The sequence below is a fragment of the Psittacula echo genome, assembly GCF_963264785.1.
Source record: "Psittacula echo genome assembly, chromosome: 2".
Taxonomy (NCBI): Eukaryota; Metazoa; Chordata; class Aves; order Psittaciformes; family Psittacidae; genus Psittacula; species Psittacula echo.
The window spans coordinates 4352224-4378644 of record NC_137737.1 but is presented as its reverse complement, the minus strand read 5'-3'; the positions used below and the strand labels follow the sequence as shown (position 1 = coordinate 4378644).

At 40.3% G+C, this 26421-nt stretch overlaps 1 protein-coding gene across 5 annotated transcripts in view; it reads left to right on the top strand.

Moving 5' to 3' along the window:
* Positions 1 to 26421, top strand: part of TRAK1 (trafficking kinesin protein 1) — a gene marked incomplete at both ends in the record, with an annotated part of 107369 nt that overhangs the window by 67908 nt on the left and 13040 nt on the right. For 2 of the 5 annotated variants that reach the window (XM_080610229.1, XM_080610233.1), the window contains 12 exons: positions 3252 to 3328; positions 6948 to 7064; positions 11855 to 11955; positions 12779 to 12887; positions 14345 to 14423; positions 14858 to 14988; positions 15534 to 15608; positions 16877 to 17014; positions 18300 to 18376; positions 19619 to 19855; positions 20818 to 21134; positions 25391 to 25720. In XM_080610229.1, the coding sequence (XP_080466355.1) occupies positions 3252 to 3328; positions 6948 to 7064; positions 11855 to 11955; positions 12779 to 12887; positions 14345 to 14423; positions 14858 to 14988; positions 15534 to 15608; positions 16877 to 17014; positions 18300 to 18376; positions 19619 to 19855; positions 20818 to 21134; positions 25391 to 25720 (1788 nt within the window). Of the gene's footprint in view, positions 1 to 3251; positions 3329 to 6947; positions 7065 to 11854; positions 11956 to 12778; positions 12888 to 14344; positions 14424 to 14857; positions 14989 to 15533; positions 15609 to 16876; positions 17015 to 18299; positions 18377 to 19618; positions 19856 to 20817; positions 21135 to 25390; positions 25846 to 26421 lie in introns of those variants that run through there. The other 3 variants (XM_080610231.1, XM_080610230.1, XM_080610232.1) reach the window with 3 other exon arrangements.

The window sequence follows — 26421 nt, the reverse complement described above, 5'->3', positions numbered from 1 at the left end:
AGCAACAGCTCTTTGCAAGTTTGTCCTCCTTCCAAGAGGAAAACCTTCCTTTCAGTTAGTAGCTCTGTGCTTCTTCTCTGTTGTATATTGATAGGAGGTAGTTGACTGGAGGAGGTATTTTATTAGATGTGGTCAATGAAGGTTTGTTTCCACTTGGATGTTGAAGAGGATGTGTTAAGATATCATTGTAGGGTCCTGCTCCTGGGGAGGAATAGCCCCAGGTACCAGCGCAGGTCGAGGGCTGACCCACTAGAGAGCAGTTCAGTTGAGAAGGACCTGGAAGTGTTGGTGGATGATGAGCTGACCATGTCCTTGAGTCAGGAGGGACAGGAGTACCCCTGAGGTGCATCGGGAGGAGTGTGGCAGCAGGTCAAGGGAGGTGATCCTCCCCCTCTACCCTGCCCTGGTGAGGCCCCATCCCAAGCACTGTGTGCAGTTCTGGGCTTCTCAACACAAGACAGACAAGGAGCTACTGGAGAGGGTCCAGCAGAGGCCACAAGGATGATCAGGGGTCTGGAGCATCTCTCTTATGAGGAGAGATTGTGGGAGCTGGGCCTGCTTCGTCTGGAGAAGAGCAAACTGAGAAGGGATCCCAATCAATGCAGATCAGTATCTCAAAAGTGGGTGCCAGGAGGATGGTGCCAGACTCTTTCCAGTGGTGCCCAGAGACAGGACGAGGAGCAATGGCCATAAACTAACAAACAAGTTTCACCTCAACATGAGGAAGAACTTCTTTATACTGAGGGTGTCAGAGCACTGAACAGGCTGCACAGGGGGGTTGTGGAGTCTCCATCTCTGGAGACGTTCAAACCTGCCTGGACACGTTCCTGTGTGACCTGCTCTGGGTGGCCTTGCCTTGGCAAGGGGTTGGAGTGGATGATCTACAGAGGGGCCTTACAACCCAGATGATTCTGGGATTTCTGCTTTGAAACCCTTACACAGTGGCAGAGTAGTACATGAAGAACTCCATTTTAGCAATGATCAACAGAAATCTGATGGAACTTTAGAGATATAAAAGCTGTTGGTGACCAGGTTGCTATTGCCTTGCTATTAATATATCTGTTGCGATAAAGCAACGTGGTATTACCCTGCAGAATTAAAGATGAAAGGGCAAGTTCTGAAGGGATAGCCAAGTGAGGGGCCGTACAAATCAACCTTTATCATCACTCTCCCAGCAGAGTGACTTTCTTCTGTCTGTGGAAAATCAACCTTTATCATCACTCTCCCAGCAGAGTGACTTTCTTCTGTCTGTGGAAGCACTGTCCTTTTATCAGCTCACATGTTATGAAGGTTATACATTCACCTGAATTGGGGTGGTGTGAAATTGCCATAGTCAGAATTAGCAGTGACTGTTAGTGCTAGATACAGAGTTAAAATGAGATTGCTAATGACAATTGATAATAACAAATTATAGTAGTGATGGAATATAGTAACTAAGGGAACTATTTAGTGTACAGTTGTTATGGAAAATAACCTGCTGTTGTCAGGGTTTCTGATAAGTATTTTATCGCATGACTTATGAACTTGCTATGTTTAACAAAAAAAGGGATTTATGGTGATGTTAATTTTCTTAATGTCAATAGTCTGCTGGATGTGACACCATCCATCTTTATGTGAAGTGCTTATGGAAAGCTCCTGTTTAACCCCTTTGTTTATTACAGTTTATGTTCTTTGCAAGTTACTTCAGTTTTCTGTGGATCCTGATTAATCTGCTTTAGAGTTAACACAGCTTGTAGTACAGATGCACTGTATTTTTGTTTGTGCAGTGGTATAGTTGTTCTTTATATGGCTGTGTAATGTGATATACCGCAGATTACTACTTTGAAGTGTAAACCCTTTACCCTTGCCACTTTCAGACTTAATTATTTGGATAAGTGGAATTATCTCTTGCATACATTTGAATGGCATGCTTTAGAGTTCACTGGCACTATTTATGACACTAAATACTGTAAATGTTCTTCGGATCTAATCCTCAAAAATAGAATTTCAGAAAGGGGAAAATAAATAGAAGCAAACCATACTTCTTGCTGTAGTTTTAAGCAACTCTCTGATATTTATGTATGAGAAAGAATCCTCCAACATTTCACCAGCTAAGTACTGTTGCATTTGATAGATTATTGATGTGCTTTAGGTTGTCATCAACTATTTATAAATATTTATTGTATATTTATATGTTGGGTATAAATTGTGTATTTGCGAATTGGGCAGTGTTTTCTTGGTGTGACAGTCTCCTCATAATGTCACTGTACTCAATACACTCCCCCTTCAACCCCCAGTTGAATCTTATTAGGCTTTATCTGTCTCTCCCAGCCTTAATGCACACTAGGGCAGCATTAGCTCATTTGTCTAAGTGAGCTTTAACTGACATTGTCAAGGTAAATCCCCTGAAGAACAATTAGTGCCACAGCAGCCTGATTACCCCTTGTCCATATGATCAACTGAACTTCATTAACGATCCCTTTTCCCCAGAATTACAGGGTTTGAGGAACAGGTATAGCTGAAAATAAAGTGAATATGAGGGCAGAGCAGAAAGTGCTGTTGTTTCCTCTGGATATTGGTAGATTTTAGACAACTTGCAGACTTCTAAATATAACAGGTAGCTTCTTAAAGGATCACCGATGGTGGTAGGCTAAACTTCTGCATGCTTTCTGTAGTCTAACAAAACTGGCTCCCTCTTAGTGATTAATCATCTCATCCAGTCTGAATATTTTTATTAGTGATACTACAGCCACTGTGGTGTGATCTGGGTGTTGTAAGAACCATTTATTATTCTGCATGCATTTTGTATTTACTTTGCAGTCTCATATCATAGAACCCATTTCTTATCATCTTAACAACACAGTATCTTTATTGGAGTTGCTTATTTATCAAGGAATTCTACTGCATGTAATACAATGAGTAGGTGACATGATAGAATCCAGTCGTGCCTTAATACCTGGTTTCACTTGTTATAAACTCAAGGCTTTCCTCTTCAGAGAAGAAAGTTTTACCATTTTAAGCTTGCTCTGTCACTGACAAAAGCAAATGCTCATTGCAGAAGAGAAGAGTTAAACTCTGTTTAGCTTGAGGCTTTGATTATTTTTTGAGGGTAGGTTGGTGTTTTTTTCTTTAGCTTTTGATATACTTACCCAAAAGTTGGCATAAGTAGTTTTAAGATGAAAACTTATGCAAACCCAAAGGACTATTACAGGGATATTTTCCCCCTAAAAGTGTTGTCAGTATGATGAATGTTTTATTTTCTCTCCTCACAGTTTTATGCGCTGAAAGAGTGGGCCAGATGACTAAAACATACAATGATATAGATGCTGTCACACGTCTTCTTGAAGAGGTAAGTATTGTATCTCTTCAAAGACCCATTCACATTATGAGAAAGTAGGACAGAAATTACATGATACCACTACTAAAGACTGTTGGTAGACTGTCCTCCAGTGAGGAGGAATAAGTGCTCTGAGTGTACGTACAGTATCTCACTAGTAAAGGAAAGGTTCTTTCTAAGTAAAGGTCATTTTTGACCTCAGTCATATGGACTCGTTACTTGTGCTTATTTTTCCCTGTTGAGGCCATTTAACTTGCTCTTGGCCAAATACTTACCATAAAGGAAGAGGAGCAAGGGGATCATCTTAACTCTTTGCATACTTATATAGTGCACATAAAGCTAATAGTATTATGGGCAGTGATGGAATCACCATACCCGGAAGTGTTCACAAACTGTGACCTTGGCAATGCTGGGGAATGATTGGACTTGATGATCTTAAAGGTCTTTTGCAGCCTGGTTGATTCTGTGATTGCTTCACAGATAGTCTTGTGTTTATAATTATTATCTCAGATAATGCCTTTCCAGAGAAGTGCCTAGACACAAAATCAGACGATACCTCATACTCTATTGGTCTCCAAGCCTTTTCTTCTTTGCCGTGTGTTTGGTAGGTTTGGGGTGGGTTTTTTTAATATCATTATTATGTAAATTGTCATTCTGTAATCGTTGGCACTCAAGCAATGTCAGAAAGCAACTGTCAAGCTATGATGCTTATGTTCAGTAAATATAATGATAAATTGTTTGACTGAAATTAATGGCTTTTCTACAGTAAACCTGAGCAATAATTTTTCCGAGTAATGTTTATGAAGAATTTTTGAAGTGAAAACTGTTACAGTTGTATTGGTTTATAGAATCATAGAATCCCAGAGTGGGTTGTGTTGGAAGGAACCTTAAAACTCATCCCATTCCAACCCCCTGACACAGGCAGGGACACCTTCCACTAGAGCAGGTTGTTCCAAGCCCCATCCAACCTGGCCTTGAACATTGCCAGGGATGGAATATAATTCATGGCTAAATTTAATTTTAATCCAACATGTTTGTTTGCTTGCTCATTGCAGTAGCATTATCAAAAAGGGCGTTTGTCTTGTCAGGATACATTGGATGGTCTGTTCTTTAATTCTGCAAGGAAACAAGTATGGGAATGCTCACGTCTCCTACCTATGCTTCATACATCCGATTGCAGTACAGAGTCCTGCATTTTGTGCTTTGAGCTGAACTTGTTTAAACAACTCTATGAAATATCAGTTAAAACTGATTGCTTTACCCAAAATGCTTATCCTGGAATAATCCATAAACTTGTAGTAGCAGTCTGTTACGTGTTTGTGTCCTGTTCCCTTTGTGGTGTTTGGCTGAGATTTACTTGCATTTGTTTCCATGGCTCCTTCTAGTAATGATGCAGCATTCTGCCAAACTGCTTCCTCCACTTAGTCCATGTAGCCAAACATCTATAGATCCAGAAATCACACTTGTGGGAGCAATGCTTAGGACTTTCTGAGCCAGTGTTTGAAAACTTCTGGTGTGCCTCCCTATCTGTATGATAGCAAAGGAAAAAAGGGCGAGTATGTAATAGGTGAACCTTTAATAAAACAAATTCTTCTTATTTGTTTTGTAATTCATTTCTGACTGAATCACTCTGTTCCTAGCCAGACATGCGCTTACAGCTGCTTTCTCTGTTCTCGAAATGCTGGCTATCACAACAGATTACATTACATCCATTAGCAGAATTTAAGGTATACCTCCATCTGCTCCCTTCATAAATAAGTGAGGGAAAAAAACCCCAAAGCTACATCTTGTCTGTCTTCCTTGTTGGCAAGTTCAAACAATTGTATCACAACGTTGACAGGGTGAAAGGTGCAGCATTTTTTGGGGGGGAAGATAGGAAAGAGAAGATCTCAAAGCAAGAGGTGTGCAGATACTTTGAAAATCTGTGCCTGTTGCCCTGAAACTAAGCCAAGGAGGGGACAACTGCTGCTTACGTGGTAAGAATAGCAGCAGATTCCTCCATGAACCTCCATTTCATCCTTTCCTGATAACAGTGTTAATGTGTCTGGCTTCAGTATTGCTTTTTACACATTGCTGTAATAAACCAGTTTGTTATCACTGTAAGAGGCCTGACCCCAAACTGAGATTTAGAGCTGAATTGCTAAGAAAACTGTGTAGGAAGTCTAGGGAGGTTAATTAAAGAGCCTGGAAATCACTTGATGTTCTTAAATTTGAGTTTAGAAACCTTGCTGCTAGATAGCTTTTTCTCTGTAGACTCAACAATGTATTTTTTTCGCTTCATATTTACAAAGAGCCAAATTACTACACCCTAAGTTGGCTGATATGTAATCCAAGCTTTCTTTTTTTGATAACTGTGTGGAACCTATTGTTCTGAAAGATTGCATATAAGATTTCATAGCCGGATAATACCAGTAGCTTTCAGTGCAAAGGTAAGTCTGACTTCAGAAACCATTTGGAAAATGCTATTTATAGATACAGCAGTGATCAATAAGCTGTCATTTTATTTACTGATTATTTTGTATCTTCCTTTTTTTTTCCACTATGAAAGCCTCTCCGTTGCAGTTCATTGACTTCAAATCCATGTCATCTGTAGCTGTGGGCTTTGTAGGCTTTGTCATTAGTGTATACATGACATAAGGTAGCTTTTAGTCATGAGATCTATATGGATGTCAGGGCAATAAATAAGCTCCAAACAGTATTTTCAATGACAGGGAGAAAACTCTTCCTTAAATAGTGCTATTTTAAACATCTAGTAGTGGAATGTGGCAATTATAAATGGAAATGCTTAATAAATGGCACAGTTTTGTGCGGTTTCTCATCCTCTCCCAGCCCATGTGTCAGCTTTGCATAAGCTGAGATGCATGTAGGTACATGTCATCAACAAGATAAGTTTCTAGTTTTTATTGGTATATGTGGTGAACTGTGTTGATGGGTTAGTTCCAATTCTGCTCTCATGAAGGAAGGGGAAGAAGGAGCCAAGCATGGCATGAGAGTGAACAGCTCATGTAGATTTGGGCATCTGCAGATGGAAAGTGATAGAATTTGTTTTTATATGAAGGCACCGATGAGTGGATGTACGCAAGGAAGCTGGAAGCTGAACCTTCATTGTGGTGGAATTGGCTTCTGCTCCTGCACACCTTACTGCCTTCGGTTTTAAGGTGGAGCAAGTGGAAACTGAGGAATGCTTTGAAATGCTGAAGTTCTTCGGTGTTCTTACTGTGCTGCTGAATCTTTTTAAACATAACCTCTGAAGCTCTGTGATTCATTATGCAAATGGAGTAGCAAGGTGATGGAAGAGTTTCCGTCAGTAGTTTCTGAAACAAAACTGTAATAGAGAACCAGATCTGGTTTCACTTAGATTGTTTTAGTGTACATCTTGGGGCTGTGCTTTCATGCATATGGTTCAGTAACTCTGTACCAGTCAGTCTTTTCTGGATAATGTGAGTGTAACACAGGCAGAAATAGGGGGGAAAAACTATCAGGAAACCAAACAAATAAACCCCCATAAAAGCAAGAAGTCTTTTTATTGTTCATGTACTTGTTCCTTGCCTTTTATGACAATTTTATCCTCTCTATGATCCTTTGGTGAATAAAAAATTGAAATGGCCTTTCTTTTCTTAATACTTCACAGAAAGAACGGGACTTAGAATTAGCTGCTCGAATTGGCCAGTCACTGTTAAAGAAGAATAAATCACTAACAGAAAGAAATGAGTTCCTGGAGGAGCAAGTAGAACACATCAGGGAAGAGGTAAGGTTTTTATGTCTGGGGGCTCTATCGTCAGTGATGGAGAGAATTTTCCTTTTTAGCTTCACTTTATCCATGCTTAATTTTCATGAGCATCCTGTCCACAGCAAGTTAAGCTGTGTTGCAGCAGTTTGGCCAGCCACTTTTCCAGCGCGTACACTTCTAGAAACAGGATCAAAAAAGTTACTTGACTTCTTGGCTCAAATCAGGTGGTTTGAGGGAAGAAAAAACAGCAAACAAAACTCAAGCCATTGAATTCTGGCCTGCCTCAGACTTCATTTTCCTCTGAAACCAGCTGCTCTTTTTCTTGAGTCACTATACTCACTGTTTTCTTCTACTTGTTTTGTCCTTGTTCCCCTGCAAGGCTCATGTTTGTTTTCTCATCAACCAAACCTCAAAGTCCTTCTCCGCAGGGCTGCTCTGAATCACTTCTCCACCCAACCGTAGCTGTGTCGAAGTAATATAAACCTGTACAAAATGCATTAGATTCTTGAGTTTTATTGAGTTTTGCTGAGTTTTATTGTTGAGTGCAGCTTTATGTTTAGGAAGGAGCCATGATTGTTTTCAATAAAAGCTGGTGGAACTGAGACTTTTCCTGCAGTGCACTAGAGAACAGAAGGTCAGTGCACTCAAGCAGGCACTCTGTGCATGCTTTAGTGTCTGCTTACTGTTTCAGAACTATACATTAAAAGCATAAACATTGCATTGAGGAAACTTTCTTAATAGTAAATTTTGGTTACAGAAATGATTGTCTGCCTTTTCAGCAGCACAAGTGTAGTTGCCAGGTACAGTGTGTCTACTTGCTACTCTATTATAATGTTCAATACGAATGCTGCAGCTCCAGTCTCAAGCTGTGTCCCTCTTTGCTGGGGTGGTACTACCTAAAGTTTAATGTTATGTCCTTTGGAATTAGAGCTCAGTATCAAAGCAGTGTAAACTGTCGGAGTGTGAACTGTGTTTGGAATGGAGTAAGTCCGTAAGATTTTAGCTTCTCATCTTTCTAAATTTCCCAGGTTATGCTTCTTTTTATTCTACAGACTGTCCTCTGTTTCTGAAGCTAAAAAGTCAGCACTTCAAACCCGATGTCAATCCCCAGATAACACCACCTGTGGTAACACCTGAGTAATACAGCCCTCTATGCCTGTCATTCTAGTTCTAAATCACATGTCAGAGTTTGTGTTTTGGTGATAGCTGATTATAAAGCCCAGGTTTGGTTTTGTTCTCTGTAAAGTGGGAGAAGAGGAAAAGCTGAGTTACAGTCTGGAATGGTGGCTTAAAAAAGAGAACATTGTGTTTGGTCTATTAGAATAGAAGGTAACCTTGGAAAGAGAAATGCTCTTTGGCTTGGTACTTGTATGTGTGTTATTTACATACTGTGTAACTGGGTGTCTTCATTTTATGTGAACACTTCCAACCTGTCAAGCATTTATGTGCTGTCAGTCAGGAAGACAGTCATCTGGACTCTTGAAATGGGTTGTTGGTGATTTGGTAAGGATTGTTCTTGTGAGCTAGATCCCATGTCTCTAAACTACTGTGCTCTGTGTGAGGATGCTTTTCTTCCTGAAAGTCTCTCTAAGATAGGTATAGCTATTTCTGTGCAAGATGTTGTCAGGGGGCACGGCTCAGATAGCTGACCAAAGGGATATTCTATACCCTGTGTTGTTATGCTCAACTAGAACAGCTCAGGCAAAGAAGGAAAAAGCTGGGACATTCACAGTTATGGCATTAACAAGTAACAATTCATTGTGCCAAGGCCCAGCTTTCCAGGAGGTGCCTGAACATCTGCCTGCTGATAGAAAACAGTGAATCAGTTCCTTACTTTGCTTTGCATATTAAACTGCCTTTATCTCAGCCCATGAGATTTTCTTGCTTTTGTGCTTCTGATTCTCTCCTCCATCCTATGGGGATCATGGAGCAGAATACCTGCTCAGCTGTGGGGTGCTTAGTTGCTGGTTGGGGTCAAACACCACAAAGTGCTATGTTAAAGGTATGTGTTGGTAGAGGTTACTGCAAGGTTTTGTTGGTTGGTGAAGGGGGAAAATTTCACAGCTTGGTTGATGTTGGAAGTGACTTCTGGAGGTCATCTGGTCCGACCCCTCGATTAAGCAGGGCCACCTACAGCTGGTTGCCCAGGACCATATCCAGGCAGAGTTTGAGTATCTCCAGGGATAGACTCCACAACCTCTGGCACCTGTGCCAGTGCTTGGTCACCCTCACTAAGGAAGGTTTACACAGGAGGAACCTCCTGTGTTTCAGTTTGTGCCCATTTGCTGTGGTTTAGGCCCAGCCGGTAACTTGGAACAATAACACTCACTCACTCCCCCCCTTTTCCCCATCCTGCTCCCAGAGGGATGGGGAGGTGAATGGAAAGAATGTAACTCTCACAGGTTGAGGTAAGAACAGTCCAGTAACTAAGGTATAACACAAATCACTGCTGCTACCACCAATAATAACAATGATAGGGGAAATAACAAAGGAAGAGAATAAAACTGCTCACCACCCACCGACTGATACCCAACCTGACCCGAGCAGTGCTCTGGGCCTTCTGGGTAACTCTGCCCCAGTTTCTATACTGGGCATGATGTGCTGTGGGATGGAATACCTCTTTGGTTAGTTTGGGTCAGGTGTCCTGTCTCTGCTCCCTCCCAGCTTCTTGTGCCCCTCCTCACTGGCAGAGCATGAGACTGAGAAAGTCCTTGATCAGGGTAAGCTTTACTGAGCAACAACTAAAAACATCAGTGTTATCAGAATTGTTCTCAGACTAAAGTTGAAAACACAGCACAGCACCAGTTGCTAGGAAGGAGAAAAAAGACTGCTACTGCTGGTCCTTTTGCATTAAAAGGTTATCCTTTCTGGCTGTTCATCCTCCTCTGGAAATGGCAGTAAAAATAGTATCCTCAATCTTTTTCATTCATAGAGAAAAAGTGTAGCAAAAGCTGGAGGTATCTAGTGCCCACCCACTGACAGTATCTGAATCCTTGCTACTTAAATAGGCTGAGCCATAATGGCCTGGAGAGAAGTAAGTTGTTATTTTTAGCTCAGCATTTCAGCTCTTCCTGAAATGGGGAAAGGGAACCTCCCAGAATTAACGCCTGGATTTTGTTTCATAGTTTTCTAGATGTAGTTGATTGGGATTTTTTCCCCCCTTACATTTTAGAACCCATGTGTCAGATGGACTTGGTGCCTTAGCATGTCCGATTGCACAGAATACCCTTAGGAAAGTAAATGACCTGGTTTGCTTAAAATTCTGCACAGTTAAGTGCTTTATTGCATTGAGTCTGCTTTTTGTGTGATGAAAATGCAGCTTGAATCTATTTTATCGATATTTTGTTTGTTGGGATTTTTTTCCAGTAATAACTACAAGTATAAATACACCTCCAATTCAGAAAACCCAGAAGTCTAATAAAGCCAAATGTGCTCTGCAGTTTGTGTGTTGAGGAGCGAAAACTGAGGGCCAAGTCTTGCAGTGCAAGTGGAAGGGAATATATCTGATCAGTTCTGCTATTTATAGCTAGGTAAGGCAAATAAAAATTAACCTCTTGCCACTGCAGTCTGAAATTGCAGCTGTGAAGTGGTGTTAAGTGCTACTGTGTAATTTGGCTGTTAACCCTTGGAGAACCACAATATAAATGAACCAAGATTTATGTTTGTAGAGCTTACCGTTACAGGGTATCTTAACTACCCAGTTTTGGTGTTTTGTGCCTTTTTGATACATGCCTGTACTAAGTATGGGATTCGCACATGCTACTTGGAAGATAGGCTGAGACAGCAGGGCTTGTTCAGCCTGGAGAAGAGAAGGCTCTGGGTAGACCTTAGAGCAGCTTCCAGTGGCTAAAGGGGCTACAAGAAACCTGGGGAGGGGCTTTGGACAAGGGCCTGTAGGGCCAGGCCAAGAGGAACGGCTTTAACCTGCCAGAGAGGAGACTGAGATGAGCTCTTAGGCAGAAGCTCTTCCCTGTGAGGGTGCTGAGGCGCTGGCACAGGGTGCCCAGAGAAGCTGTGGCTGCCCCATCCCTGGCAGTGTTCAAGGCCAGGTTGGACACAGGGGCTTGGAGCAAGCTGCTCTAGTGGAAGGTGTCCCTGCCTGTGGCAGGGGTTGGAACTGGATGAGCTTTAAGGTCCTTTCTAACCCAAACCACTCTGTGATTTTACTTTACTAGACTCATGTTTCGGAATAGTTTACAGCCATAACTACATCCAGAAACTGACTTCAGCCTCAACCCTTGCAGCAACCTCAGAATGCCAACCTGCCCACTGCATAGTGGTGTTCTGCAGCTCAGCAGGCAATTGAATCCCAAATGTAACATTACTACAAAAGCATTCCAGTAATTTTGTCTGAAGTCTCTTGGAGAGGAAGAAATGTCTATATCTGAGGTCTGCAAGGTCTGTATCCAAGCCAGAAGGTGACAGTCGGGTAATAATGATGTCTGGCTTGATTGTGCCACATTAGTTTCTTGCAGTATCATTGCAATGTATCTGTTTCCATGGATAGGAATCTGGACTAATGCAGTAGTGAATCAGGTTTGCTCATTATGAAGAAGGTAAAAGAGAAACATGCCTAACTGCAAAGGATAATTATGGTTTTTGTCCAGAAAAGGACATTCAATGGCTAATTTCACAGGTGCACTTTTCCTTCTTTCGAAGAAATCAAGGAGTTGTTTCTGGTCTGTTACAGTCTTGGCCTCTCGATTATGATGCTTGGAGGATGAACAGCTAGCTAGTTTGTAGTGGGTTTAGTTAAGAATGTGTCTAGAAAATCAACTTACTGATCTGCAAGCTCTTTCTTCTTGAAGGTTTCTCAGTTGCGGCATGAGCTGTGCATGAAAGATGAACTGCTCCAGTTCTACACCAGTGCTGCTGAAGAAAGTGAGCCAGAGTCCGTCTGTTCCACCCCGTAAGTTAACCTATCTACAGTGTTGAACTTTTCTCTGGTACTGAGCATGGGCCGTTTGGATAACTTAAAAGCTTTGAAAAGTAGTAAAATGATCCCTGTATCAGCTGGAACGATACATGGGACTGTGGACTTGGTGTATGGCACCAGCTGAAGGGATTTGCATGGGACCAGCTGGCTCTCTGGGTGCCAACACAAGCTGGAAGGGGAGAGAGTACACAGGGAGGCTGCTGACACAGCGCTGTAACTTCCACAGGACTAGGTCACTGTGGTGATGAGGCAGACAGGTCCCACTTACAGCACCCTGTTACGCCACATACCTTTGCACACTGTGCTAGAATGTTCTACGTGTGTGACCTCTGTGCTTGAAGGGCCTGAAGGCACTATGGAAATATTGCTAGCAGAGGGAAGGGGATATAAAGCATAGCTTAAAGCTTGGGTTCCAGGCAATTAGCTGGCTGAATAGCATCACAGGCTCTGAAAGACTCTCTGCCCTCGCTTGCAGAGTTATTGCTGCAATCTGGTGAAGCATGTGCAGCATTAATCAGGAAGCTATTGGGTTGCTCCCTGTGGTAAGGTGGTTTCCTTTCTCACAGCCCTGGCTGAGTAACTTTTCCATAGGAAATGTGTGGAATAGTAAATAAATCTTAAAAATATTCCCTTTTAAAAATCACTGCAAATACATTGCTGCCTAAACATCCTGGCGTGAATAAGCTGTATTGCATGTGGCTCTGGCTGGTTTCGAGGCCTTTGTTAAGTGTGTTCTTCTGTGGCATTGGCCTTAATGCAGGTAAAAAAGAGTTAAAACTGTTGTTTTCATTACAAGGCTGAAGAGGAATGAATCTTCCTCCTCCGTCCAGAACTACTTTCATTTGGATTCTCTTCAAAAGAAACTCAAGGACCTTGAAGAGGAGAATGTTGTGCTTAGATCTGAGGTGAAATTGCTCTCCTTGTGTTTTGCTTAATACAGTTGTTAATTTAAATGCCTGAACACAGGTATTGAGAAGTGTGGATTAAAAGTTGAGTCTAGGAATATGTAATTCCACATGTGACAGATCTCTTTGTAGTTGTTTAATCACCATCCTTTATCCTTCTAAATGAAGGAAAGGTTGAAGCATGGAAGCTACATGAAGCTACATGCAAAGCAGTTTCCTTGCCAAAACGAATGTGCAGGAGCGTGGCAGGTTTTGGAGTCCAGCACTGCACTTTGAAACAGGTCTTAAAGGGCTGACCTGATAGATATGGGTGACTTTAGCTACAGATGTGAGGTTTGCAGGCTGGCATGGTCTCTCTGGTACAAATCCACTGTTTGGCAAAGCAAAAATTGCTAGCTGAAATTTGCATTAAATAGCTTCAGTTTGTGTTTCAAGGCTGTTGTTAAGATTTTAAGTTGAATGTAGTTTTCTTGCCTTTTATTTCTGGTAATACTCTGTTTCACAGACAACACAGTTTTTAAAAGCTAATTTACTGTCTCCTGTCTGTCAGAAATGACACTTCATAATTGAACATTTTACGAATAATCTTACATTTTCAATGCAGCTTTTAAGCTTTAGGAGCACGTTACCATTTTGCAAACATGAAGGAGACTATAGCAAAAGAAATGTGAAGGTAGCAGAATTAAAATGAAGATAGAGTTAGAACTGAGAGAGCCACTGCATCAGGAGCCGATAGGAGAAGCCCACATAGCTCTTGCTTCTATTCCAGGGAGTTGCAGTCTGTGCCAGTAAGGCACAGGATGGAGCCAAATCTGAACCCTCTGAGCTACACAGTCCTCTACAGATGCAGCCTGTGGGTGTCTGTGCATGCCCTTAGCAATGGGGATAGATTATAGGCCTACTGAGGTGGTGCCAGACAGAACCAGCTGGGTGTAGCCACGCTCCTTTTGGCATTCCTAGAGTTGGAGCAGAAAAGACAACCCAGGGAAGGAGGTAGCACTGAGGTTTTATGTGGGATAGATGGTTACAGTGCCAGAACTCAAATACTATCTGAGTTAAATACCTATGTGTTTAATTTAGATATTTAAACCAAGCATTTAAATAGTTTGTGATGCCACCTAGCTGTGTTCAGGTGACCAGATCAAGCCCTGCATACAACTTTTTGGTATGTTCAGGTGTTTCATTTTTAGTGCAAAAATACATAAGTGACATCTAGTGGGGTATGGTGGTAATGAGGCAAGATTTTCCGTACAGTAATGTGTCTACTTGAATGTTCACCTGGCCCCTTGTTCCAGAACATGAGGGAGGGCAGTCAGGCAAAACCTGCAGTTTCTCAGTGTCTTCCTGGAGGAGTGATTAGACAAGTTTGTATTTCTGAAGCAGATGGAAATGCAGCAGCAGACTGGCAAAGAACAAATGTGCTAATGTAATATATTTGATGTGGCTTTCTTGGATAGGCTTCTCAGCTGAAGACTGAAACAATTACTTATGAAGAGAAAGAACAACAGCTTGTCAATGACTGTGTGAAAGAGCTAAGTATGTCCTTGTTTCTTTTCACTTCTTATTTGAGATGGTTCAGGGGAAAAAAGGGGGGGGGACAGGACACCAATAAAAAAGCAAACCACAAGTCAGATCAGTCAGTCATATTTTTGCTGTGGTACTTATTTTCCTTATATAAAGGCAAGGAGGAAGGTTGTGGCTGAAATTTCACAGCAGAAAATCTTGATTGTAAGCTAAATCTTTTGCAGTTGCAAAATAGGTTTGCACTGATGGTGTTAAGCGAAAGTATGATCTCCTTCGCAGCATGAGCACTTTGTGTCTTTCTGTTTTCCTGTCCTACTTGTTGTCTTTCAAGTATACCTTGCTGTGTATTGGGGCAGGATTCTGCTGAATGATGGGATGTTCCAAAGAACATCTTTCTGCTTACTTTCCTGCTTTTGTTATGTTAACTGTTACCACTTGTCTTAAAGGAGATGCAAACATCCAGATTGCCAATATCTCTGAAGAGTTAGCAAAGAAAACCGAAGATGCTGCCCGGCAGCAAGAAGAAATCACCCACCTTCTCTCTCAGATAGTTGATCTGCAGAAAAAGGCAAAAGCTGTAAGGAATCCAGTTGCAAGACTACTGTTGTGATTTGCTGTTATTGTCACTGAAAGACAGTTTACTATCCTTTATATACTAAAGCCTAAAGGAAATTTTCCACCCTCCTTATCTGGGTGACCTTGTTTGGTATTTAATATCTAGCATACTAGACTAGAAAGCATCAGTTCATCATAAGATTCATATATGATATATCAAATGAAACTGTTAAACATATTTTAAATGTTAGATGTGAAATTCTGCATTGAATGTAATGACTTTGGTAAGATAAGAATTTTAGTGCAAGTATTTCAGTGAGCACATCCTTGTTTGGTTTGGGTTCATTGGAGGTTCCTTTAGCAGGGCACAGACTGATGCTGCATGTTCTAATATTTTAAATGTTTTTAAACTAACGTGTGAACTAATACTGCTGCAGAAGTGGTCTTGAGAAAAGTTAGATTTTTCCTGCCTAAGCTACTTTACTGTTCCTACTTAACCTGTAGTATAGAATACAAACATGATCACAGGACAAAACATCACCGTGTTTCTAACATTTTTTGGCATAGTGTGCAGTTGAAAATGAGGAACTTGTCCAGCATTTGGGAGCAGCTAAAGATGCCCAGAGACAGCTCACGGCAGAGGTGAGTACATTACTTACTATTACAATAATTTAGTAATAGGGCAATGGCTGTTCACTTTACCACAAGAGTTTTAGTCTAAGCTGGATCAGAAGTATTAAATTATTTTGCCTATGTATATGGAATGAAGGAACATTTATGTTCCTGGTAGGGTTCAAAACTTTTTCCTTCCTGTTCTCTCCTTCAGTTGGTGTTTGATAAACTGAGGCTTATGGGCTACATAGGAACCCCTCTAGAGGCTGACTTCTCTAGGCCTGTAGTTTAAGCCTATGTTGAAGTGAGATATCCTGAAAGAGCTCATTCATACTGTATTTGTTCAGTTAATAAGCCAAAGGTGGTCCAGAATTGCCTGCTGTTTTCTGGGTGCTACGTTCACATGAACAAAATTGACAGAATAGAATTAATAAAGCTTGATCACTTTAGGAAGTGTCTTCTACTTGGACTACTTGGTGTTGAAGGTGGAAATGCCCATAGAAGTTTTTCCTGCTGATAGGCCTTTTGTATCTGTGGTGCTCTACGAAGATTGAGCTCATGCTTCTCCATCTGCTTCTTAGGAAGGACATTAACAGGATCCCTGTTTCCAAGCCAAGTAGCTTATTTTTAAGAAACTTGTAGAAATGTGGTATTTCAGACTTCTGCCCCTTTACCAAACTTGGTTGAAATGGCTGATGAACTCAGAACCTATGAGGGGACACAGACATCTGAAGACAGAGTGATTACTTAAGATGTGTTTCCTGAGAAAGTTAAGCAAAAATTAAGGCATAGTCTTAGGCTGGAATTTTATATGTGCACATATATATGTATATATGCAAGTTTGTCTTGGTTTTAAAATTCTCAAGTCCTTTGGAACAATGTGTAATGTCTTGTCCTTTCCCATGCTGTTTGCCACTGTGGTGGTCACGGCAGCAATTAGGCACTATACCTGATCAGATTAAGGATACTTTCAGCTCTGTGTCTTCTTGAGAGTGGCTTCATGTAGATACTTAGGGTAGGAAATAGAGCAAGCAGTTCCTTCCCACAGCATGTGGGAATGTGCTCATGTGTCATTGTGTGTGTGCATGCCCCCCTACCCCGCCCTTCCCATTACTATTCAATGTTATTGATGATTTTCAGTGATATTCACTTGTTGGAGTTCTCTTCCTTTAAAGTGGAATATTGTTCCCTCCATCATTATTATGTTTTACCAGTGTCAAAAGAGTTTAAGAATTTGCAGGCTTTTTCTGATGACAGTGCAGTCCATAAGGTCTTGAACTGTTTTCTATACATTACAGTTGCGAGAGCTGGAAGATAAGTATGCAGAGTGCATGGAAATGCTTCATGAGGCTCAAGAAGAGCTGAAAAACCTTAGGAACAAGACTATGCCAAACACCGTATCACGTCGGTACCACTCTCTCGGCCTCTTCCCTATGGTAAGCACACCTAAGAAAAAAACCTGGCATTCTTCTAGTCACTTACAATATACATTCTAGTTCTTAAATACTTGAGTAGGTTGCACATATATTCTTGGTTTAGGGTCACTCTAAATTCAGTGGTTCATTAAAAGAATATTAATTGCTTATATATATTATATCAACATCAGTTAAGCAATGTGACTGATGTTACCAACTTTGTTCACCTGGTTTCATTTGATTATAACATTATGATATCCCCATGACATTAAAAGCGTGGAGAATATGCAGTGCCCTCAAACAAAGGAGCAAAAAAGAGTGAATATGTAGGTAAGCTCAGTGCCTGGCTCTGCTTGCCTGTGTATCTCTACAATAATTTCTTTACCTCTGAGAGTACTGACATCAGTGAAGCTTCTTTTGAGTTACATTAATGTAATCAAGCTGTAGAAGCTGGCCCTTGTGGTCTTTATCCATGTCTCATCTTACTGCTGAGAAACAACACAGATTAGGTTTGTGCTCACAAGAAGTGAATTGTCAGCAAAGGGTTAGCTTGCTTTTTTGTGTTCCCTTCTGAGACTGAGCACAGGCCAGGTTGAAGTACAGACATTTAATCGTACAAGTTGCACTTGAATAAATACAGTTGAAAGTAGCAAAAAGTTTGCTTGTTCTGAGATAGGTTTGTGTGTTTTGTATAAAAATTCTTTTAAAATACTGAATCATGGGACCAAAGATGGTTTAGATTTCTGAATGTTTGACACTTATGTCTTGCAGTTGACTACATTTAGGCAGTAAAACATACTGACCAGTAGTGGAAAATACCCTGTCACCTTTAACCCTTTCGGGGGAAGTAGAGAATGCTTTATGCTAAGAACATTGTCTTTTTTGTGGGTTGGGTGGATAATGTTGTGAAAGAGAAAACTATTTTCTGTTTAATTTAAATGAAAACTAATTAAGTAAAACTTTATACATGCAAGATGGATGTTACTGAGTAGGGAATTCAGTCTGGGAAGTTGGGGCACCTGAGTTCTGTTGTTGCTGTGATGTGATTTTAGGGTTTTTGACAACGTTACATGGTTTTGGATGGTAACTGCCGTAGCAGTATGAAGCTAAGCTGCGATTTGTCATTGATTTAGATACACTCATTAGTTTCCAGCTTTCCAGTCAATTTTCATTTTTAAAGTTTCTTTTTTTCGTCAATGGCACCTTATTAGTTGCTAATTATTTTTATAAGTAATTTATTATTTCCTGCAATGACAACCTATGAATACTATGATATTTGTTTCTCTTTTGTGCTTATTTTCAACAGGATTCTTTGGCAGCAGAGATAGAAGGGTCAATGAGAAAAGAACTGCATTTAGATGAACCCGACTCTCCTGACTTTGCGTACGACTGGAAAGAATTGGTTCCTTATTGACTGATTATATCTGAAGTTAATTATTATTTGATGAGAGAGGAAAAGACAGGAAATAGTTGAGCTAGGGATTTAGAAAGAAATACTTTTGGCAGAGTGTGATTGATAGAAAGCAAAATATATTGTCTGGTTATTGGGGTGGTTATGTTTTCTGCTAAAGCTACCAAAAGAAAATGCCTATATATATTATATATAGAGGGTTTTGGTTTGTCTTATCATGCTTTTTTCCTCATTTTTGAGTGCTGAGAATGAGAAAAGGTTTGTTTTCTTGTGTAGTTTCTTCAGTTAATGATTAGGGGATGAGTTCAATTCCTCAGGTTTCTCCCTTCAGGTTTTATAATAGAAGTTACCAGGTAATTATTCATCTAATCCAGTTTTTATAGGGAGAACACCAGTGCAGAAAGGGATTCAGAGTGGTTGGTTCTTGGTTGGTACCCTGGCAGTGTTACCTTTAAGCTGGAAGGGGTGTGCTGTTCTTGTGTTCAGGAACTGTTGAACTGTAAAACAAAGCAGCAGTGGCACTTCTGTAGCATGATGTAGGCAAGGTTGTTTGTCAAGCAATTTCTGCTGAAGTGTCATCTGATCTTAATCTTGAAGCAGATGAACAGTGTTTGTCATGGTATCAGGACAACAGTTATAAAGAATGACCTGCAGAAGTAGGTCAGAAATTAGTATTCCAGCCCTGGCAGCCTCTCTCTAGATTCCTGGTCTGTTATAAGGGGTTTGGAAACTCGTTTCAAAAAGGAAAGGTACAAGACTTGCTAGCATAGAGGTACTCAGTAGAGTAAATTCAGGTTCTCTTTTAAAATAGATTAGCCAGTTCATAGTTAAGAATTGAATGGAGAGCAATTTTGTTTTTTAAAACTTATTTTCATGCAATGGCTTGAAAGTGTTTGTAGCTGGTGTACAAAAATGCCCTTTCACTTAATTTTTGTTAATATTTGAGCATAATTGAGAATTATGCACATAATTCTCAAATATTTTGTCTAAAATAATCTAGGGTAATGGAAGCATTTTGTTGATGGATTGAATGTGATGACCCGACGGTAGCGAGTATGAGGCCCTGTGCATACTACTTTACAGAAACTATAAAAACAGGGTAGTTGTTGGAGGTGTCAATAGGAAGGGTCATTAATAAGCTGTTACCTGTTCCTCTGTTCCTTCTTAAGGTAAGAAGGCACTGTGTGAACATTAATTGCATCTGTGTCTTACAGTCATCAGAAGCGCGTCTTCGAGACAGTGAGAAATGTCAACCAAGTTGTCAAGCAGAGATCCATGACTCCGTCACCAATGAATATCCCTGGCTCTAACCAATCCTCTGCTATGAACTCAGTCATGTCTAGCTGTGTCAGCACTCCACGTTCCAGTTTCTATGGGGGAGACATCTCTAACATTACAATAGACAACAAGACCAATAGCATCATCTTAGAGACAGAACCCTCTGACAACGGGTCAGTACTGTAGCACTGGACTTTGCTTTTGCTTTGTTTCTAACATAAAGGCAAAGTGTTTCTATTTTTGTCTTTTTGTCTTACGTTGTGCAGTTAACTCAGTGACATACATCTTCAGAAATTATTTATTTTGTGCTTATCGTTCTTGACCACCCAAGCTTATTTAGAAAGGAAAGCTTTTTGAAAGTACTGGGTATCAGTGTCTGCAGCTCGTGCCTGTTCTGAGCTGCAGCATCCCCAGTTGATGTGAAACTACCCTTTGTCTTTGGAAGTGTGGGTTAACACTTAAACCAAATCATATTTGCACCATTTTTACATTAATGCCAGTGGGTTCTGATCTAAGTTGCAGCTGCTGCTAACTCTTTTGATCCTAAAATTAAATTAATAAATAGTGTGCATGTGTAGGTTACCAAATACGACAACTTGTGAATGAAACCAATCAGAACTTTGCACTTTAGCTACTTATTTCTTCTCCCAGTACAGCTCCACACAATGCTGCGTATATTTTCCAGTAAAAACTACCTAATAGCTCAAAACAATTAATATTGTTCATTTATATATGTCAGCATAATATACTCATGTGACTTGTACTGGTATTCTTGCAGTGTTGGCCCTGTAAGATATGGCCTGCTTACTTGAGTTTGTGTAACCATAATATACACAAGTAGACATCTCTAGTTCCGAGCTTCCTCAATAGAGGTGAAAGTGCAGCTTTTCCAACCAGGAGTTTCCAAGCAGGAGCTAGGATTCAAACTGAGTTTAATATAAAAGAGAGAATTTACTGGTGTTTGCCTTTCAGCTCTCTGGACAAGTAGTAAGTTCCCAGACATAGTAATTTAGAGGTATTGGTGAATGTCTCAAAATTGTCATATGGAAGTTTTAAGCATCTCTAAGTATTTCTTTCTCTCCCTCCCCTCCTATTTTTTTTGGGGGGTGTGTGTGTGTCCCCTGTTACCTTTTAGAAATGAAGACAGAATGAAGAAACCTGGAACTCCGGGGACTCCAGGCTCCAGTGACCTAGAGACTGCCCTTCGTAGGCTGTCCCTCAGGAGGGAGAATTACCTCTCGGAGAGGAAGTTCTTTGAAGAAGAGCAGGAAAGGAAGCTGCGGGAACTGGCAGAAAAGGGTGAACTCCATAGTGGTTCCATTACTCCCACAGAGAGCATCATGTCGTTGGGAACTCACTCGAGGTTTTCCGAATTCACTGGATATTCAGGAATGTCTATCAGCACTCGCTCCTACCTGCCAGAAAAGCTTCAGATTGTGAAACCACTCGAAGGTGATAACGAAGGGCCTCGGCCTTTATCTGTTATTCTTAGTGACTCTTTGTGGTCTCTTATCCATCACCAGAAAGCGGGACATCTTTGCAATACGTATTCTTTTTACTTTAGAGACAGTACTCCACGCTGTTGGTTTGAAATCTTTTAACTATTGTGTTTTTCCACAAGCCTTAAAATTAGGAAACAGTTCCAGCCAAGACAGTAGAAGAAATGTTGCAGGCTACACATGCAGTGCAGCTTTGCACCTGATCTAAATCTTCATGTTGCTGTTTCATACTTAGGAAAGGAAGTCGTTGAGTATCTGAAATCTTAGCAGTAGAAATATTTGTTCATCAAATCTCAGTTCTGCAAATAAGTGTCTGGAAATACCTTTACCTACTTCAAATAGTCCAGTTTGTCCAATAAAACTATTTTGTATGCAAAATTTACCTCTGGACTTTAATTGGCAGTTTGAGTGGCCATACATGAGTCTCTATGGCTTTGGGTTTCATGTGTGAAATAAGTTTGGGGTTTTTAAAGTCGAATTTCCCCCATATATCGTCTCAGAAAAAGGGAAGTTATAGGTAGATGGTAGTCAGGGTGAGAGCTTTATTTCAAAGTGCATTTCTGTAGTCCATCTTACAAAGCTGACCCAGCATATTTAATATAGTCTGCCTGGCTTTCTTCAGTCATTTCAGGTTGTTGCTGAATGTTAGCTGAGTGAAGTCCTTCAGGTTTTAAACTAAATGCAACTCTTTTCCTGTAGTACTTTACAGATTTGGTATTTACGTGATTTAGCTTCAGTTTCTCCCCCTATGTTCCTTTAACAGAACTCTTGTGTTACATGAGATTGTCTGCTTGTTTTAACTGCAACAGTTCCTTTTGTTAATCTTTCGAGAACAAATTTATTTCATTTATAAGGAGCATTTAGCATGGCACATACTCAGAAGCAAAAATAACCCTTCTTGTGTCCTCAAGTGATGTGCTGTATCTCTATATTCAAATGAAACCATAGGCACAGTGCACAAGTCCATACTGTTTAGCATATTTTAGCAGTTTGTTTTCATGACTGCTTTTTAAATGGTCGTAAAAGTTCTTGTACCACATGAGAGAAGGAATAATCCAGCTTTGTTTCAGTTACTGGTTGCTACCACTGTAATAGATTTCTGTCACCATCCCATTATATCTGCTTTTTTCTTCCAATAAACTCTTAAAGTCATTATCATCTTTCTAACTGTCTGGGGCTTTTTTTTTTTCTTGGTTTTATTCATTCTCACTGGGTCATTTTTGTCCTTCAAATTATCACACCTTTTAAAGTACTTCTCCTGGTTAGCTTTAGATCTCATTTGCATTATATTTGTGTCTGCCTGTTTCATAGGTTTAGTGTTGGTTACCTTTTATTAAATACGTTTACAATTCTGTTCCTCATTTCAGCTTAGTTTTATTCCCCAGTATTTTTGCATGAGTTTTTTTTCAACTTCATGAATACTTTCAGCCTACTCAGGCAAAATCCTCTGTTGTAGCTGCAGACTGTAATCAGTACCTGTGCCTTTTTTATTACTGTTTTCCTAAGGGTGCTTATGCCGTAAAATGGAAGAAATAAGAATCACTTCTGTAATAAATTTCCAGTTAATGGCTTCTACTCCTTTAAAGCAATCTTTGAAATCCCACAGTAAAATAAACAGGGTGACAGCAGCAATAAGAAATGAATCTTCTTTTGCACCTTTAAAAATACCTCAAACCACGTACTTTCTTTTAGTCAAATAGTGATTGCTGGATGTGATTTGTTTTAGTTACGGTCTAGTGGATTTTTTTATTTGGCTTGGTTTTCAACTGTGCAGCTGCAGCCATAAGCACAAAATAGCACTCCCTGTGTCCTGTAGAACTAGAACCTTGAACTGATTGTCTTTACCCACTTCATTGCAGTTGTGGCAGCAACACATCACAAATTTCTAGGCTTCCTCTGACTCCTGTACTGTACATGTGATCATGCAGGTATCAGCAGTAGAACCCCAAATTTCATTTACTCTGTTCATATGCTTATTTTGCTTCTGTGTTTCTTCTTGCTTCAGCTTGGCAGGCTCACTGTTGCACACTCAGGAGAACATAATGTATAAAACTGTCTAGTAGGAGCCTGGGACAGAATATAGGCCAAGGTGTTGCATTGCCCTCTTCATTTGACTTTTGCTTGCTTTGAATTTTCGTTTGGGTTTGGGTTCTTTTCATAATCATAAGGGAGCTGACAGCTGTTGCATTGCTTTCTGGAATGTTAATTTTCTCTATGGCAAACTTAAATCTTCCTTCCACACATTTTTATGAGATCAAGATTAAACTCGGGTACCATCCTTTTTGTGATGAAACTCAGGCCACTTTGATTTCCAGTTTCTAGAAGAAACTAATAACATGTAATGTCAGTAGAACTGTAAATGCAGGTATTCTGGTGAATATCTTTCCATGGGAAAGATTTAATATATTATCAATTAAATGCTTGTACTCTGCAGAGATTTTTCTGAGTATAAGTTTTGGTGAGCTTTAAGGTGAAAAAGGTTACATCTGCAGAAGCTTGCATGTAGAAATTAATCAGCAACAGGATTTATACATGCATGCATCACAGAAAGAGATTTTAATCTCTGTTGTTCTTTAACTGTTGAGAATATTGTCATACAGCAAAACACGACTTCTTGCTTCAGGCTTGACAATATCTGGCACTTCTCCACCTTTTGGAATGTTTTACAGATATAGAATCAAAAACCTCGACCTTTGTGACAGTTCAGAAATAAATACAAGTTATGGGGATGTCTCTTCCCTACTGTTATTTATTTTGGGGTTGCGATGGTTTCTACTTCTTGAGCCTCAAGTGTGCCAGTCCTCTTTAGTCTCTCAAAACTTACTTTATATAAAGGGAGAGGGGTAAGATAGCATCAATATTCAGGCTGATAGAGCAGATCATTTATTCTGAGCTAAAACCTGCAGATTTGAAAAAGTGATATATGCTTAATTAAAATGCTACTCACTGATCCAAATCATTCAAAAGACTTTTTTTCCCTGTTCACTCCCCACTTACAATAAGCTTCTTGTAATGCAATATATTTCTTATGAAATGACAATTTTTCTCATTCCATGGGGTTTTTCTCAGATGCAAAATAATGTAGATAAGAGCCATCCCTTCCCTAGTTATTACAGGGGTTTAGATTTTTACATACACCATGCAACAAGTTCAGCTTTCTTAGTCTTTGAATATTGATGAGACCTTTGTGTGTCACCTTGGTGAGTGAATCAGTATTCTGCCTTGGGGAGAGGGAACAAGAACAACATAACAAAAACTGCTCTGATTTGAACTGGTAGAAGTGAAATAAAGGTGTTTTCTTTGTGTCATAGGACCAGGGATGTGTAGTTTTAAGTCACACAGTAGTGATTGGTGGGCACATAGGATAATGTAGGCCCTTGTGAGCAGTGTTCAGTTACTACATGAGGAATCAGTTAAACCCTCCCCTAATTTCAGTGAGCCCACCTTTAATAAGGGAAGTTTAATCTGATATATTGTTGGTTCTGACTCATTGTCTCCTATTGAATGCTGAATATCGAATGCTTTTCCCTGTGAAATGCACCTCTTTCCTCCAAACATTTTTCTGCCAAGGATGAAGCTACAGGTACAGTAGTATTTAGTTATATAGTAGTTGAGTTCTTGTACCACAGGGGCTCGGATAGAGATAGACTTGATGTATAGGTTAGAGGTATCTGCTTACATGTGCCTGAAGTTTATGTGTCTTTCTAGCATAGGAAGCTGAAATTGTTGTGTAATCTATGTGACTGCTGTCCTGTTAGCCACCAGTAGTAAATTTGGGCATGTTTTCAGCATCTTAGTGTGAGCTTAGTCTGGGAATATGTGGTATATGTTCCTCTTAGAGCTTTCTGTGATGGCATTCAGATCAGCTGTTAAAGTCTTTCTGCTCATGCTTATTCCCATGAATTTAGGGGGACAAGAATATTGGTGGGGAGAGGATGTTCATAAGTATGCCACATTTTACCACCAGTCTTTGCCTATCTAAGTGCTGATGCAATCAGTTTATTTGCTATTAATTTGGAAGTGCTGAAGAGCAAGTGAAACAGTTTTGCCTTGCAGCATGTCTTCCTAGAAATATTAAAGCCAGAAACATTAAAGGTTTGGAGCTCCCAATCCTTTGGTCTTCTAGATGAACAAAGTGGGGTTTTCTGCCTTTCAGGTCCTGGATTGATGGCTGATTTATTTTGGTTGTCTGTCTTGTTCCATTTCAAGGTTCTGCCACTTTGCACCACTGGCAGCAGCTGGCTCAGCCTCATCTGGGCGGCATCCTGGACCCGAGGCCTGGGGTTGTCACTAAGGGCTTCAGGACCTTGGACCTGGACCTGGATGAAGTGTACTGCCTTAATGACTATGAGGAAGATGAGACAGGTGACATTTCTTACAAGGGCCTAACTACCTCGACGCCAGTTCAGCACACAGAGACCTCAGGTGAGAGGTCACAAGCACAAGTGACTGTTTCAGACAACAAGAATAACCCCCGCCAATCTCAGGCTTTCACAGAGGAGATGCAGGAGTCCACGACTGACGATGATGAGGGGTCTGGTGAGGGAAACTCATTAAGTCCAGTAAAACTGACATCTTTACAGGATATGGATTTCTGGGCCATTCTCACATCTGTCCAGAACAGCATCCATAGTGTTGCTTTGTGTGTAGCATCTGCACGCTAATGTGTGCAGAACATAACCATTCTAACATTGGCTCAAAAATCCTTTCTTTAATAATCTTTTAATTTGACTTTTTAGATTTTGGTTTGGTTTGTTGTGTTGGTTTTTTTTCAGTTAACAGCATCTGTGGCTGATGTTTTACTCTGTTTTGATAAGAGAAGGCTGCTAAAAGGAAGTGGTTTGTTCACAATGCTTTGTTTGGCACTTATGTAACTTTTATGTGTATTTAGTGCACTCTTTTCTGTGTATATAATGCATAGATTATATATATTTTGTAGGCTTGTAGTGCAGAGATTCTTCTGAGTGTTCATAAGATGTGACGTTATGCTTTAGATTTTTGTACTTTGGGAAAAACCAAAGACTAAATGATGACAAAAGGTTCATCTAGGTTGCCTGTGATGAAACAAGTGGAAGTGCCTTGAAAATCAAGCAAAGAAATAGAATCACAGAGTGGTTTGGGTTGGCAAGGACCTTAAAGCTCATCCAGTTCCAACCTCCTGCCACGGGCAGGGACCCCTTCCACTAGAGCAGGTTGCTCCAAGCCCCTGTGTCCAACCTGGCCTTGAGCACTGCCAGGGA